The sequence below is a fragment of the Akebia trifoliata genome, chromosome 12 (assembly GCF_017979445.1).
Source record: "Akebia trifoliata isolate Shusen 1 chromosome 12, ASM1797944v1, whole genome shotgun sequence".
NCBI lineage: Eukaryota > Viridiplantae > Streptophyta > Magnoliopsida > Ranunculales > Lardizabalaceae > Akebia > Akebia trifoliata.
The window spans coordinates 4341106-4356958 of record NC_141386.1 but is presented as its reverse complement, the minus strand read 5'-3'; the positions used below and the strand labels follow the sequence as shown (position 1 = coordinate 4356958).

The 15853-nt window shown below is 33.7% G+C and overlaps 1 protein-coding gene and 1 pseudogene across 2 annotated transcripts; both read right to left on the bottom strand.

Annotated features, from left to right (window-relative positions):
* Positions 1 to 383: 383 nt before the first annotated feature.
* Positions 384 to 1832, bottom strand: LOC147388713 (uncharacterized). Its single transcript, XM_086419098.1, has 3 exons — positions 1729 to 1832; positions 1060 to 1122; positions 384 to 965 (listed from the first exon to the last, which is right to left on the bottom strand). Exons 1-3 carry the CDS (start codon positions 1798 to 1800, stop codon positions 738 to 740), a joined length of 363 nt encoding a protein of 120 aa, XP_086275224.1. The 5' UTR covers positions 1801 to 1832; the 3' UTR covers positions 384 to 737.
* A 6959-nt stretch (positions 1833 to 8791) lies between these two features.
* Positions 8792 to 12032, bottom strand: LOC147388712 (uncharacterized; annotated as a pseudogene). The gene is made up of 5 exons (XR_015170596.1): positions 11453 to 12032; positions 11205 to 11354; positions 9747 to 10666; positions 9491 to 9686; positions 8792 to 9460 (listed from the first exon to the last, which is right to left on the bottom strand). The product of XR_015170596.1 is annotated as an uncharacterized LOC147388712 (transcript).
* Between the last annotated feature and the right edge of the window lie 3821 nt (positions 12033 to 15853).

The following is a 15853-nucleotide window of genomic DNA, read 5'->3' as shown; positions in this document are numbered from 1 at the left end:
ATGAAGGTGCATGCAAATCTTTGTGAACAGCGAAGCACCTGTTAAAATTTGTGGTCATTTAAAAAAGAATAATGATTTTCTAACGCCCCCCTCTGACACACTCCTCCATACACCTCCTAACACGGCATGTGCTAGAACCATATATTCTTTTCCTCGGGATACACAAATACACATATTTATGGGATGTACAGTTGTGTATCCCGAGGGAAAATATATGGTCTAACTCATGCCACGTTAGGAGGTGTATGGGGGCGTGTGTCTGAGGGGGCGTCAGAAAATCATGACTCTTGTATTGCGATAGTTTTTCTTCAATTTGCAAGAGTACCAAGAAGATACAAATCTCTAAAGTTATAGACAATGCTTGACCATATTATGCTCCCATCTTTTAGTTAACAAAAATGCATCAGTATAGTCAATATGGAAGATATTGCTCATATACATGCTTCAACGTTATTACACATGCAACACGATTATTAAAGGAAAAATATTTGTTACAATACCTTTAACATCGCTACAAGAGATCGTCTATGTAGAAGAGAAAAAAAAGAAGAAGAATAAGATTGCAATGATTCAATCAAATGATCGCAATCATATAATCTACACATCACGTTGTCCCTGATTCGGAATCTCGTTCATGATTCCGATCATAAAATATTTTAATTTCTATTTTTTTTTTTTTTTACGACGCTCCCTTGGCCAATATAGAATTGATTCATGACGCTTCCAGAAACTAAGCTTCAAAAAGGAGCTGAAAGGGGCTCCTTTAGCTTATCTTTATATGGAGATTCATCTACAATGGTGGAAGTGCAATCAAGAGATTCCTCTACATTGGTTAAAGTGCAAGCGCAATTGCACAATCTTTCGAGGACTTGAGAGGTCTCCTTGGACTCAGCAAGTTTATGAAGTTGATGTCTCCTCTCAACCATTTGTTCCATCACTTGTATTGGAACAACTGGTTTCAATCCCTATATTAACAATTTACAAATGGTTGTTAAAAACATCTTGGACCAATCTAATAAGAAATGTAGCCTCATTAGAATTTATCAGATTAAATCTCACCTCGACGAATATATTCGAAGCTTCATTAGATTCGATTTTTTGAACTATGTTGACCGCTTCTTCCTGCATCAAAAGCTACATTAACTTGTTTAAGTCTCATGGTCTGATGAAATAAGCTACATTAGGCCATTAAGATTTTAGATTGCTTGTGACCTCGAGGTTTGTTACTAATCTTGAGAACTTGTTTTATGAATCTCGATGTCTTTGGATGGTGGATGAGACTTAGTAAGGCCTTTTTTTCCCTCACCATGTTAGTAAGGTGAGTGGAACTCTAAAAATTTTATTGGTGTTGGACATTTCGCCCCCAACACCATTGGAAGCTATAATTATCTTATTTTTTTTGTATTTTATCTATAATAAGGAGTATTTCTATCATTTAATAATAAATAATATATCGTCACGAGACATTTGGTAATGAAGTACAAAAAGTAAGGTTTTGAGATAATATTTTTGATTTTAGAAGAAAATATGTAAATTTTATTTGGGTTCATCAATCAAGTTCGGTTAACTTTGGATCAGGCAAAGGAGGTGCCAAATATATATTTTTTGAATCAAATGAAGTCATCCATTTTTTGAAAAAATAGCGTAATTTTAAAATAATTCACGATCGAACGAAATAAAATTATGAATTTGATCAACAAAAAATAATGAGATTAAGAAAAAGATTACCCTTGCATGGTTGATTTGGCCTTCATTTAAGGTCCTCGGTTCCATCTCAATCGAGCAACAACTACGAGCCATCACTAGTTGTCAAACTATCAAAATAGTGTTGGTTGTATTTCATTAAGACTATTATAGGATTGTTTCTTATATAGTAATCCTTGTCTGTGAGAGGGGAAAGAGGGAGAGATTTGCAAGTCACGGACTTGTTTGACTTTATTGAAAGATAGAAATAATCTCTTATATCTCAGTGAGATCTCGTGCTTTGTTGTTGATCTTTCTTTCTCCTTTTTTTAACCATCATAGTCAAATTCATTGGCTCACGAGCATTTTAAAACTACTTTTCTTTTCTTTAAATTTTTTTTTTACAATGATAGTAACTGAAAATGATGATCACCACATTAATGATTTTGAGCCATTGATTCGGCCTTTTTTTTAAAATTATCGTGGGCTTGAAATTCACCTTTGACCTGGTGATAAAGTCTATCGAGGCTCCGAGAATTGACCTTCCAACTAGAGATGATCAATGCAAGTTGTCCATCACATTGACTTGTCCGAGATCCTTGAATGAGTCAACGGATATGTTGAAAATATTGGCAAAGATATGAAGACTTGTTTTTTGTTTTTTGTTTTTATCTAAAATAATTAGTTTTAGGAGAAAGATTTTGTGAATGAGAATCTATTAAATCACCTTATGATAATAAAAAATTATAATTATTATAAAAAAATTTAAAGCTATCTAATAGTTGGACATGAGATGGGTTGGATGAGTCAACTTGCATTCCAAGCAATGAACATTTTATGACATGAGGGGCAATATGAACGTACTAAAGAAATATTGTATAAAAGAGACGTTATTAAAAACTAACTTAATTGTTGAAATGTGACCACAAAATGAAAGAAAGAACACAATTACTGAAAACAGAGAAGAGTGGGATCCAACAGCCGGTGAAAAGAAATTTGTACCCACAATACTGCCCACGATGAATCATGTTTGAATACCATGCACAATGTGAAAAAGCCCAAATTTGACGGTCTTGGGCCATCAAATTTCTTAAAATTTAACAAACCAAGAGGTCGAATTGGCATCAAATTTTTCATTGTCAAATTTTTTTTTTTCAACGAGCCAAAACTGTCAAATTAATGAATGATGAAAAAAATTTGACAGCTCTAAACTATCAAATCTGGGAACATCAAGAATTTCAACGGTCTTAAACCATCAAAATTCAGTTTCTAAAATTCGTGGGCCTTGACCCGTCAATTTTTTTATGTCAAAATTTTCAGTTTTCACGTAGTAATGGCTAGGGAATAATACTTGAGGGAAAGGAGTTATCTCACACAAGTGGTTTGGCTTAAAGGGGCAAAAGTTTGGAATAGTTGAAGGTACTAAATCCTATGGGTGATGACAATTGTTTGATTATCGACATGAAAAATTGGTGGAAAAATGAAATCCCACGAAAAAAAAATGAAATTTTCTTTATTTTTTTAGGAGTATTTTTCATTATTTAATTGCTCGTTTTTCTAATGGAAAATGATTTTTCTACCTCATCTAAAATCCAATGCACGCGACTTAGCCCCATCCCTCCCTCTGTTTTTCTTATATTTTCCTAGGTAGGGGTGGAGCCAGGATTTTCTTTTAGTGGGGGCAAACTTATAGTTAATGGGAGGGGGAGGGGGCAAAAATTGGAGGAAGATGAGGGAGTGGGGGCAACAGGGTCAAATGGGGCATGCCAGTAGTTCAAAATGTAGGGGTATGTCAAATTTAAGCAAAAATTTAAGAGTATCTAAAATGCCCAAAAAGGTTGAATGGGGACAATTGCCCCCAATGTCTGCTTACTAGCTCTGCCTCTATTCTTAGGATCAATCAAACAGTGCATGAAGCATTTTCTTAAGGAATTTGAATCCCCTTGAAAACAAAATTCCTTGCAATCATATAGACCCTGAAACAAATCGGAGTAAACCATAAAAGATTGTAAGGGTAATTTAGGAAGAAAAATGATTAAAACAAATGATACTCAAGGGAAAGGAGCTAAGGTTGTTGGAATTTTAATAAAACTTTTATTTGTTTTGGGTTTTTAAGCAAATTGAATTCTTTTGATGATCCTATGAGAATTGAATATTAGTTGGCTAAAAACAATATGGACTAAATTGAAAATTTCTATTAAGCAATCTTATTGGAAATTACATATACATAGGTTGAGTGATTTGCTATTGTGATTAGAGTCATTCCTCTCTTGGAGTTCTTACCAAATTAGTGATGGTGATGATTTGGAAAGAACATTGCTTTTAAGCAATGTGGAGGCCGTCCCCAACACAACGAGATTGTGAGCTTTGCCATCGATTTGATCTCATGAGTGTAAGGGCAGAGCTCCACAAAAATCGGATTGAGTTCTCTACCAGTTTTGGAGCATTGACTGGCGCTTTTGGATTGCTAGATTTTTATTGTTTCTATATTTGGATCTGTTTTGCATTATTTATTTAAGCATCACAAGTACTCTTCTTGAAGAAATCAAAACGAAATTCTAGCTTTAGATTCTAAAATTAGAATAGTGAAGTAAAAAAATATTATAAATTCTAGAAATCAATTTTCATAATTTGATTGTTGCAGTCCAAAATTAAGATCTAAAACTGTAATCCAACAATCCGAACCAAACACAATCTTGGCGTTAAAATAGGGTATTTCAAAAATAAATAAATTCTGACATAAGTCTGCTTTTAATGAGATAAGTAAACCCGTGACGCAGGGGTGGGGGGTGGGATTGAGCCCAAGTCCATGGCATCATCACCTAAAAGTTTTACCAACTAAGCTAGCTGACACCTTTGTTGGGTATTCTAACCCTTTACAATCAAATCTCTCATGATTAAGCAAAATCAGTTTTATAAAGAATTGAGGTCAACCCTTATATCATCAATTTGAAAATCTCAAATACTTGTTAAAACATGGCGAGAGATCTAAATAACGCTTGAAGTAGCATTGTGTGTGTGTGTGTGTGTGCACGCATAAAACCATCAATTTCCTCTAATGTATAACACTTGGATCTTAAGAAAAAACAGCCAACTGATGATGTGTGATGGCCACGATACTTCCACCATGGCTGTCTCCTTCACCTTCCCTAAAATCGGAGCAATTCTAGTAGGGACGTTACACGCTCCCAAATTATCTTTGATCACCAAGGGACCAATTGAACGCTAATCTTTAACTATTTTGTCAGAATTTGGTTTTCCTTTGAGCTTAACTTCAAAAGAATTTTTAGGTTTTGGAGCACACATTCTGTAGTCTGGAGAGGTTTGTTTTCTTCTATTCTCTTTGGTACAAGATATTTAGTGTCTGCATTTTCAAATGTAGAGGAATGGCGATCTTATCATTTGTATTCAATTTAGTTATGAGAATGATTTGCTGTTATGCCCCATGCTTTGAAATAAGATAAATTTTTAATTACCTTTTAGCATCTGAATATAACAAAGGAATATTTATATCATCAAAGTAATAGGTTTTTTTTTTTTTTTTTTTTTTGTTATTTTGAAATTATTGTTAAAGCCTCAAGTCATACGGTGGAAGCATCGATCGCATGGAATATTTTATATTTGAATAATTGAAGGTTTTTTAATATAATTTTCAAAAATAAAAAATAAAAAATTTGAAAGTTTTTATAGTAAATAATTATTTATATTTATTACATAACTAAATACTTTATTTTCAATAACATATATGCATTATATCAAACACTGCCCCTATCAAAAAACAAAACAAAATTGAATACTACCAAAATTTATTTATGAATCAAATCAATTGATAGACTTCAATATTACTTTATTTTTAGATACTCTAATTTTGTTGCACAAGAATAAGAAGAGAAAAAGGAAGAGAGGAAAAAATAGAAAATACAGTTAATGCATAGCTTAACAAAAGAAAAATTAACGTGAGACGTGTGCTCTGGCCAAAAATTGGTTTGAGTCACACCTCATACCTTCAGCACACGCCTGTTGGGAGCTTCCTGATCTATGCCATAGGTATTAGTTGTTTTTTCCTTGTTCCTTAGGGTTCATAAGCCTCATCTTAAGGCGCACCTAAAGGCGTAAGTCTCAAACGCCTTTAAAAACCCTACTTTAAATTACTAAGATAACTTGGGCCATGACATTTCCTATATCTTTTTGATCAACTTGACTGTGTCTCTTCAAGTGTATGTAACATGGGCATGTGGTAAACATTTTTAGAACGATGTACTTGCCTTTTGTTAAGATTGTTAATTCACACACACCTATCGAAAAAAAAGAAGAAAGATAGTTAAATTCACATTTACTAAAGCATTGCAATAATTCTCATGCTTGTAATTCAATGACTGTGTGATCACATTAGCTTGGATAATGAGAAGCAATTGGGTCCATTGCTAGCTCATGATGATGTCTATGGAAGGCTGACATCTATTCCTTAATGCATCCTGAAGGGTATGCCTCTAAAGTACACATGCAAACATATTAGCAAGTCTAGGAGCCTAACAAACTTGCTTCTAATCAACCTTCATGCTTGACCAACCTATGTAGTAGAAACTGTGTGTCGAGTCACTAACTTGTGCCTTCTTTGGATTAGTAATTGAATATACGATTAAATGGATAAATCCTAACAAAAGGAGAAATCTTAAAAGGTCAAGGAGGCCCCTGTGGGCTAAACATCAAAAGCACAAATTTAAGAAATTGATTCCCCCCAATCCCTTAAATATAAAGTATTCTACACTCCACAACAATTTCTTATGGTCTCTTGATATATGGTCCTTCTATTTTTGGTCCTATATTTCTTATCAATTATTATATGTTCATACTCTGGTATTCAGTGGAGTATATTTGTTAGACATGTAGTTAATCTTTGTTTCTTTAGAAGTGCATCTTGCAATATGTTCATTTTTTTATTTTTTTTTGACATTATGGCAGGTAGAACATCACCATGCCCATGATCACACTCATGATCCTAGCGTTACTTCTGTCAACATAGTTTGTGAAGGGAACCTTGATCTTGAGAAGGTTAGTGGTTCTTCTGTACTGTTTATTTACATTTGGATTTCTTCAATTATGTTTAAGAATTTTGTTGAAAATTCCGCTACCAAACCTTTATATATTTTTTGTTGTGTGTGTGAGGGGGGGTCATTACGACTTATAAATGAGACCAGAGCATATTTTCTTTATCTTCTCCTTTTCTTACTTCCCTTTGGAGGAATCTGGGTCTAGAAGCCAAGGAATGTGTATATATAATTGCATATGTTGGAGTAGCAAAAACCGATTCTATAGTACTTAGCAAAAAAATAAAAAATTTTGATTCTTTATTACTTATGACTGTTGCTATATCTACTACAGGCCAATATGTGGTTGGGTACATTATTGTTGGAGTGTAGTGATAACATATATCGTATGAAAGGTGTCCTATCAGTTGATGGTATGAATGAAAGATTCGTCTTTCAAGTTGGTCCCTTACTTTCCAAAACATTATCTTCTTTTATGACTGTATTCTGAGTATTCTTCTCTTATGACCAGTCAAATCAATTGTGTTCTACTTTGCAATAATGTACTATTTTGTTTGCCATTCATTAAGTATTCTTGTAGAGTTATGTTTGGGGTGTAGATGCCACCTTCCAAGGGTGTTTGGGGTTTAGTTCTTGAGGATAGGGTTGTGAATGCAATGGAATCTTCTCAAGTTGACTGTTCTATGCAGCTCTTCACTAGTCTCCTTCCTTTGTATTGGGTTATTATGAACCATCTAAGATGGCATTATTTTAAAAAATAAAAAATAAAACAATGGAGAGAATTCTTGGATAATATTGTGAAAGTGGACTATTTAAAGTATGGGAAGAAATATTTTAGTTTGTTATTGTGTCGCTTGTGCAAAACAAGTGGTGAGACAGTAGACTATTTGCTTATCCATTGTAGTTTAGCTAAGGAAGTACAAAGTACCCTTTTTGGGGTTGTAGGATATGTTGGATAATGCTTAAGGGTCGTGATTGTAGTTTGTTACTGTGTCTTTTACCAACCAAAAAATGACAAATTAATTAGTTTCATGGTTTTTCTTTCTGTTATATGGTTAAATTTTATGGTATTAGCTTCATTGATATCTGATTTTCATTGTTCAATTTAGTTCATGGATATTGTTCATTATGTTGATTGTGTTTCAATTCCTTGTATTTTTATTGATGGATCAGGGAGTTCACGACATTTTCCAAGGCTCCCCGGATTGATTATGGGGCCAAATGAACCAAGAATAACATGATCGTGTTCATTGGAAAGAACCTAGATGCACAAACCCTAGACAAAGGGTTCAAATCTTGTTTACTTTGATTGTAGTTGTATCACCCTGCCAGTCCCAAGGGGGGTACTAAATTGAAATATACAGGTAATGACATATCTGAGAATTATCTATACATGGAAGGGTGTACTTTGATTTACTCCAATTAATTAACCCCCCCCCCCCCCCCTTTTTTATCTTTCCCTCTCCCCATTAATCTGCCTATAATTTTGTTCCATTTTTTTTATTTTTTTTGCTTATCGTGGGTATCCAATCCCTTTGGGTGAGATTAATCCCATAGTCACATGCACTGCCCCCTCGGAAAGAGTCAAAGTTCAACCGGACCTGGAGGATGGCCCCAAGGAATTCATTGCATGGTGGGGTTTTTACACTAATCGATAGTCTTGATTAATAATGTATTTGGGATTATAATAATTATAACGATTTATCATAAAATCACCTTCATTAAATAAAATAGAGGTACATAATCAGAGAATAGAAAGGTAAAATAACATAGGATTTGTCTAATATCTTATTAAATAAACTGACTTGAGAGAATATTTTCTACTTTCTTGGTGAATATCTGATTTAAATCCAACACCTCCAATTTTTTCAAAGAAGTGAACTCTACAAACAGAAAATACATAATCACAACCAAGGTGGTAATATTATTTTCAATCTAAATTGTTCACTCATATCACATAGAAAATCCCCAAAATAGAAATCTAGATACATCTAACGATCCTTTGGTGTTGAAAGGAATCTACAAATGCATTAATATAACCAAACACCATTTCTCGCCATCTAGAATTGAAGTAGAGAAGTACAACATATCCCCATAACCCAACAAAATACGACACTATTGCTTGTGTCATTTTCTCCTGCATTTGAAGGTCTTGGAATTAGTGACAGTGTTCCAGTAGCGGTGCAACTTTTTTGTAATGGAGGTCCACAAAGAAGGAAGTTGCCTTCATAGCATGTTTCATCGAAAGTCGCAAATTGTTTCTTCATATCTGGTGTCTTACCAGATAAGTTGTTATGAGCTACCGTGAAGACCGCCAAAAATGTTAGTCTTGTCAACTGTGGAGGGATTGTCCCACTCAAGCTGTTGTAAGAAAGATCTAAGCTCTCTACTTGCTCAAGGTTGGAAAATGTTTTTGGAATCGGCCCTGTCAAATAATTGTTTGATAGGTTTAACGCGTGAATCCCACTTAGATCACTGAGTTCTGATGGGATATAACCCGTAAGTTTGTTCCATGATAGGTCCAAACCAGACATGTAGTAAAGAATGTTACCCTTGTAAGACTCATACCTTCTTTTTGTCATAAACTCCACATCTTCTAGTTCTTTGACGTTCACGCGCGTAATGATATACATTATGGAATGAAGAAGCATTCCATACATGGATGAGGATGAAGCCATTCCATATATGGAAGAGGACGGAATAAAATCATTACTTATACCCCATGATTTACCAAATTATAAATTTTTCAAGCAAGAAGGTATTGAACCAGACAAATTATTGTGAGAAAGATCCGTAAGGTTTAAGTGGAGTAGTTGACACAATTGATTTGGAATGGGACCTTGAAGTCGATTTCTTTTCAAGAGAAGAAGTCTCATATTTTGAAATAGCATTGATCCAATTCGGAATGTTGCCAGACAAATTGTTATCATTCATATCTAATGTCACAAGAGAGGACTTCGGGCTCAAGCTTCTAGTATTGGTCCACTAAAATCATTCTTTTGCAAATGTATGTACTTCGGATTTGTTAAGTTGTACGTAGCAAGAAGGCATAGTCCCATAAAGATTGTTTTGAGATATATCAAGAAATTGAAGTATCTTGAGTTTGCAAAAAGTGTTTGGTATAGGACTTTCAAAATAATTTTTCGACATGAGGAGATATTTCAGCTTCGAAAGGTTTCCAATCCATTTAGGTAGCTCACCTGATAAATTATTTTTGGACAAGTCCAATGAATACATGTTTCTCATGTTACCAAGAGATCGAGGAATGCTACCGTTCAAAGAATTTTTAGATATGTTTAGAAAAATTAAATTTGGAAGAATTGGACCAATTTTCAAGGGAAGTTCTCCCTGGATTTGATTAACAGAGATGTCGAAAAAATACATGTGAGTATTTTTGGATTGAGATGGCAGATGAAAGGGACCAATGAAGGAGTTATTCGTGAGACTTAAGAATTCTAATCTTGTGTTATTCTCTAATATCCATGTTGGGAGATTTCCCTTCAAATTGTTATTGGACAGATCAACATGTCTCAAGTCGTGTTGCGTGGACAAAAAACTAGGAGTAACATTTGAGTGTTTCAAGATACCATTCTGTAAGATGAGAACTTTTAATTGAAATCTAGGAATCTAATGTGGATATTCAGTTTCTAACACAAGTTGACTATTTTGACTAATAAAATCGAAGACCTCAAGCTTAGAGTTGTTAGCAAATGTGCTGATTTTCAATAGGCCCTCAAATCGATTATAAGAAAGAGAAATGTACTCAAGTGACGTGAGACCATGAAATAAGGATGAAGCGATGTTTCCTTCCAATTGATTTTGAGAGAGATCCAATAGATGAAGAGATGTCAAGTTGTCAAGGCATGCTGGAAGATTTCCTTCGAATCCATTTCCACTGAGATCTAAGTCTTGAAGGTTCTTCAATTTGCACAAACCTAGAAAAATGAAAGAAGTGAAACAAGTGAGATCGATGCACGTGATGCTTATCTTCTAAAATTGGTTTTAAAGTGATGAACAATTTATTAAAATGAGTAAATTTAAAGTAATTATATATATCTTTCATATCACATTACTAGAAATAACAACAACAACAACAACAAATGTTAGCTAACTTAAGAGAATTTCAGATTAAAGTAAATATCAATTTTCTATAGGGAAGTAAGTAATCCAATGAATAAGGATCTGTTTTAGACAAAAATTATTTAGTAATGAAACTTGACAACAATTTAAATTGTTTACCTCGGATTGGTAAGGAGCCACTAAGTTTATTTGCATGCAAAGATAAGGCCTTGAGGGAAATTAGAGTCCCAATAGATGAAGGAATACTCCCTTTGAAGTAGTTAAGACTTAAATCCAACACCTCCAATTTTATCAAAGAAGTGAACTCTAGAAAAGTAAAGGTAAAATAAAAATATGAACTAAAACTAAATTAAAAGCAGATTTTCTTTGAGATTTAGGACTAAACATGCTTACCTTCAATTGGAATTGGTCCTTCTAAGACATTATCATCGAGATACAAAGCCTTAAGAGATGAAAGTTCACCCAAAGATGTTAGACTCGTAAACAAGCTTCGACTCAAGTCCAAGTCTTGTAATTTGTTGAATCTAGATAATTTATTGAAACCTGTGAGTACAAAACCAGGAGAGAGAAGATATGAATCAGTCCCTTGTGTGTGTGTGTGTGTGTGTGTGAGAGAGAGAGAGAGAGAGAGAGAGGCCTACCTTCATTTTCAACCCAACCAGATATTAAATTATGAGATAAATCAAGTGTCTTGATTTGCTCAAAGGGAAGAAACAAGGAGGCATTCAGATACCACCAATCTGTTAACTCAATATCCTTGATAAAATTAAGAGAAAGTTCGATGACTCGCCTATTGGTGCTGATGTTGTTACATAAAACTCTCTCCCACAGACAACAATTAGTCTCCATTTTAGGGTCCCAAGAAGAAAGGGAAGACCCTTTTGAGTAATTGAAGGCAGATTTGATACGTAATGCAGCAATTCTCTCTTGTTCTAAGCATCCCAAACACCCTAATCCTTCAAACTTAACCAATAATATTACCCACAAAACCCACAAACACAACATCATGGAAGAAGGCCTTATCCTACTGTCCATGATATATAAAAAACAATGCTTGATTGATTTTAAACTGAAAATCTAACTAAACCCAACATCCCTTTTATAATGTTTTTTTCCTTGCTTACACAATGCTGATATGGCAGTGGACAGAGAACCCTTGATTTAATTTTATTTGTTATAATCTCAAAGAAAACAAAATCTATGATTATTCTATAGAAGTGAGTCAACTTGCCATAATAGATAAATTAAAATTTCTCACCGACATTCTCACACTAGGAGAACTGGATCAACCTATTGTGAGGAGATCTAACAATGTTGTTTAGTAAAACATCTTTGAATTTTCTCTCCAAAAGCTAGTTCACTTTCCACACCATACTAATCTCTAGAGCACAACTCTATACAGATCTGATCTCATATTCCAACCCCATTCAAGTGTAAACTAATGTGCGAATGGGTATTTGAGTGATTGAAGGCAGTTTTAACTGCTGTACACGTGCCAGGTGAGATACTAACGTGCGTCACTGTCAAAACAATATATATCCCAAACACCTGAAAACCATAACTTCAACCAATATTACCCACAAGAACCACAAATACAACATCAGATAGGAAGGCCTTATCCTCCTGTCCATGATAAACGCTACAATCCTTTTATGATGTTTTTTTTTTTTACTGCTTTTTTGGTGGGGTTATTAAACTATATAAATACATAATAACTAGAATAAAAGTAACAAGAAAGTCTTCCAAAAGACTAGTTGGAATGAAATAAAGGACATGGACATGTACATGTAGAGCATGTAACATAAGACAAGTTGGAATGAAATAAGGGACATGTACATGTACATGTAGGGCGTGTACCGTGTGCCCCTCCCACTTCAATTATCAATCTAAATTAAATAGTGAGCCAACTTGCCGTGATAGAAAATCTGAACATGTAAAATTAACTTGTTACCCACATGCTCACATCTAGAAGTCTATAACTAAAATATGAAGATGAATGAAACTAGCGCTTACATGTTCACATTTGAATTAGGAGACACAATGTGAAAAAAACACATTCGAATTTCATAAAATTTGAGGGACCGAGGCATCAAATTTTATTGAATATTTTTTTTGATGGGTTGAAACCTTCAAATTAATGGAGAAATTCAATGGCTCTAAGCCCTCAAATCTTGGGAACATCAAAATCTCAACACAACGTGAAAAAAGCTCATATTCAATGGCCCAAGACTGTCAAATTTCATAAAATTTGATGGGCTCCGACAGATTAAGACGTCCAATTTTTCATTGTCAAATATTTTTCGACGGGCTGAAATTGTCAAATTAATGGAGGATGATAGAAATTTGGCAGTTCTAAGCTGTCGAATCTGGGGAACATAAAAAATTTGACGGCCCTTGACCATTGAATTTCGATTTCTAAAAATTTGTTGAAAATCTTTGAATTTTAAAAGTTGTATTTCATAAAATAAAAATAAAAATACTTTCCTTATTAAAGAAAGTAAGGACTCAGAGAGAAATTTGATGAGTCGTTCTACACTGCCTTCATTAGGCACTACATCCGCTGTGCTGACGTGGTAGTGCACATATAGTTATAAATTGATTTTCTCGAGATACAAGTTAAAAAATCGACAGTTCTCTATGGACTGCACCATCAGCTCAGTGTTGAACACAGTGTCCATAACGAAGGCAATCCAGCATTTTCCAAATTTTATAACTAAGAGGTGTGGAGATATAAAATCAATTTGGGTTGTAGGCTCCACCAATTTGAAGTCTCTTGGTCAATCAACTTAGTTCGGTCCCTGTTGTGTGGTTCCGTGTGTGTGTGTGTGTGTGTGTGTGTGAGAGAGAGAGAGAGAGAGGGATAGAGAGATCTGTTTGAAATTTGGAAATTAATGCATTTTCTCCCAAGATTTGTTTCCTATTTGGATTTTAATGCATTTTGTTTGTATGATTTCATCAAGATTTTCTTCCCCTTTTTTATTTTTTATATTTTCAAAAATGTGTGGGACCTAAAATAAAATTCGGCCATGTGAATCTCCCAGGTCCGAAGGGCCAAGACTTCAATTTGGTTTTCTTTTTTTAAAGTTTTAATTTGTGGGCCCATGCCACCTAAAAGACATAAGAATCCTTATTGATTTGGAGAAATCTTTTTTTTTTTTTGTTAACCGAGTATCCGGCCAACTTGCACGCACCACAACTAATCTTGGGGAGGACTACCACAGCAACCCACTACCATGGTCCCCTGTTAAATCATGAGAAAAACTCAAGAGGAGAATCGAACCCATGACATGCGCCTAACCCACACTTCACGTGCACGCCCTTACCACTTAGGCAACCCATGGGTGATTTAGAGAAATCTTATTGGCATCTCAATTTTTACTTTTGATACATCAATCCTTTTAAAAATATTTTGATGCATTACAAGTAAAAATTGGTGTGTTAATAATAACTCCTTGTTTGTTAAAAACTTTTATTTGTTGTTTTTTTAAAAAAATTAAAATTTGAAAATTGATCAAATCTTTTTAAAAATATTTTGATGTACTACAAGTAAAATTTGGTGTGTTAATATCAACTCCTTGTTTGTTAAAAACTTTTATTTGTTATTTAAAAAAAAAATTATTTTTTTATTGTCATTTGTTTAAAATTTTGAATTATGATTTGAAAATTGATTAAAGTTTTTTTTTCTTCAAATTCAGTTTAAACCTTTTAAAATTGGTTCATGATTAAGGTTTTTTAAATTGATTAAAGTTTTTAGATCAATTAAGGTTCTAAAATTGATAAAGATTTTTAAATTGATTAAGGTTTTTAAGTTTTACATTATTTGAAAAAAAATTGAGCTTTTCGATGGTTTTTTATCCGAATTGTCATTTAATGTATTCAAAGGATTTTCCTAAGCCTAATTGTGTTTCTGGTGCTACGAGAATTTTTTTTCATTTTGTTAAATTATTAGAATTTTTACAAAACTTTTCGTTCGGTTCTTGAATGATGATTTCTAGGTCTCAAAATTGAGTGCTCCTAGAATTGCATGGTTTCTAAACATATGTCTAGTGGCGATGATATTTTTGTCATTTTGTTGGATTTTGTGGATTGTGAACTTAAGCATGCGTAATTTATGTCTTGAGATGAGGCTTGAGGATTTAGAAAGAGGCCTAACACAAACTTTTGATTTCTCAACTATCTTTTGCTCATCATTCGGCATCGATAGAAACCGAGGTGACAAGTTGCTAAATCGGATAGGTGCAAGATGGCGGTGTCTACAACTGAGTGTCTATGGGGGGAGGGGGCGTCTACAGGAAGGGGTATTACTAATTTCATATTCTTAATGTTGATTTTAATTTCAAAAACATGTTTTTTACAATAAATTCGTCACTTTTATAAGCAACGAATTCATTGATAAATTGCCAATGAGATTGTAAGTAACGGTGAGTTCGTTGATATTTTATCAACACATTCTTTAATTATAAAAGTGGCGAATTCACTAGAAAAATAAGTTTTTGGAATTAAAATGATTAGTGCATCGGAACCAAAATTTGTCTATATTGAGTGTACAAAATGGTAACTTACCCATTATTTGATGGTAGTATATGAATTGGTGTGGCAATAAAATCTCTCTTTTAGTTTCTCTCTTCCCATTATGAATGGATGGAAGGCATACTTTGACTTACTCCCATTAATTAAAATTTAAAAAATAAAAATAATTCCCTCTTCCCATTAAGAGAACAATAATTTATATCTCTTTATCATTTTTTATTTGAAATTCATGAAAACAATGGATACAAGTGAAGAGATGTTTGAATGTTCACCCAAATCATTCCCATTCAAAGATAATCCATCACATTCGAACTCTTCAATTGTAAATCTCCATTTTCTCACAATTTTTTGTTTATTACCTTAATAAATTTAGGTTAGAGGTTAAGTTTCTAAAACTTTTGAAAGAGTGAAGAAAGTGAGAAAAAATCAAATTTTAATTGGGTATTCTTATTAAAATGGGTGCCCCAAGTAACGTTAATGATTCGACAATAAAATAGGTATGCCTCTATGAA

Excerpts from the sequence above, each read along its gene's own strand:
- LOC147388713 (XM_086419098.1), bottom strand. The coding sequence starts at position 1,800 with ATGGCTCGTAGTTGTTGCTCGATTGAGATGGAACCGAGGACCTTAAAT. Across the intron at positions 1,123-1,728 it reads GCCAAATCAACCATGCAAGG|GAAGAAGCGGTCAACATAGT; the intron begins GTAATCTTTTTC and ends CTTTTGATGCAG. Across the intron at positions 966-1,059 it reads CTTCGAATATATTCGTCGAG|GGATTGAAACCAGTTGTTCC; the intron begins GTGAGATTTAAT and ends TTGTTAATATAG.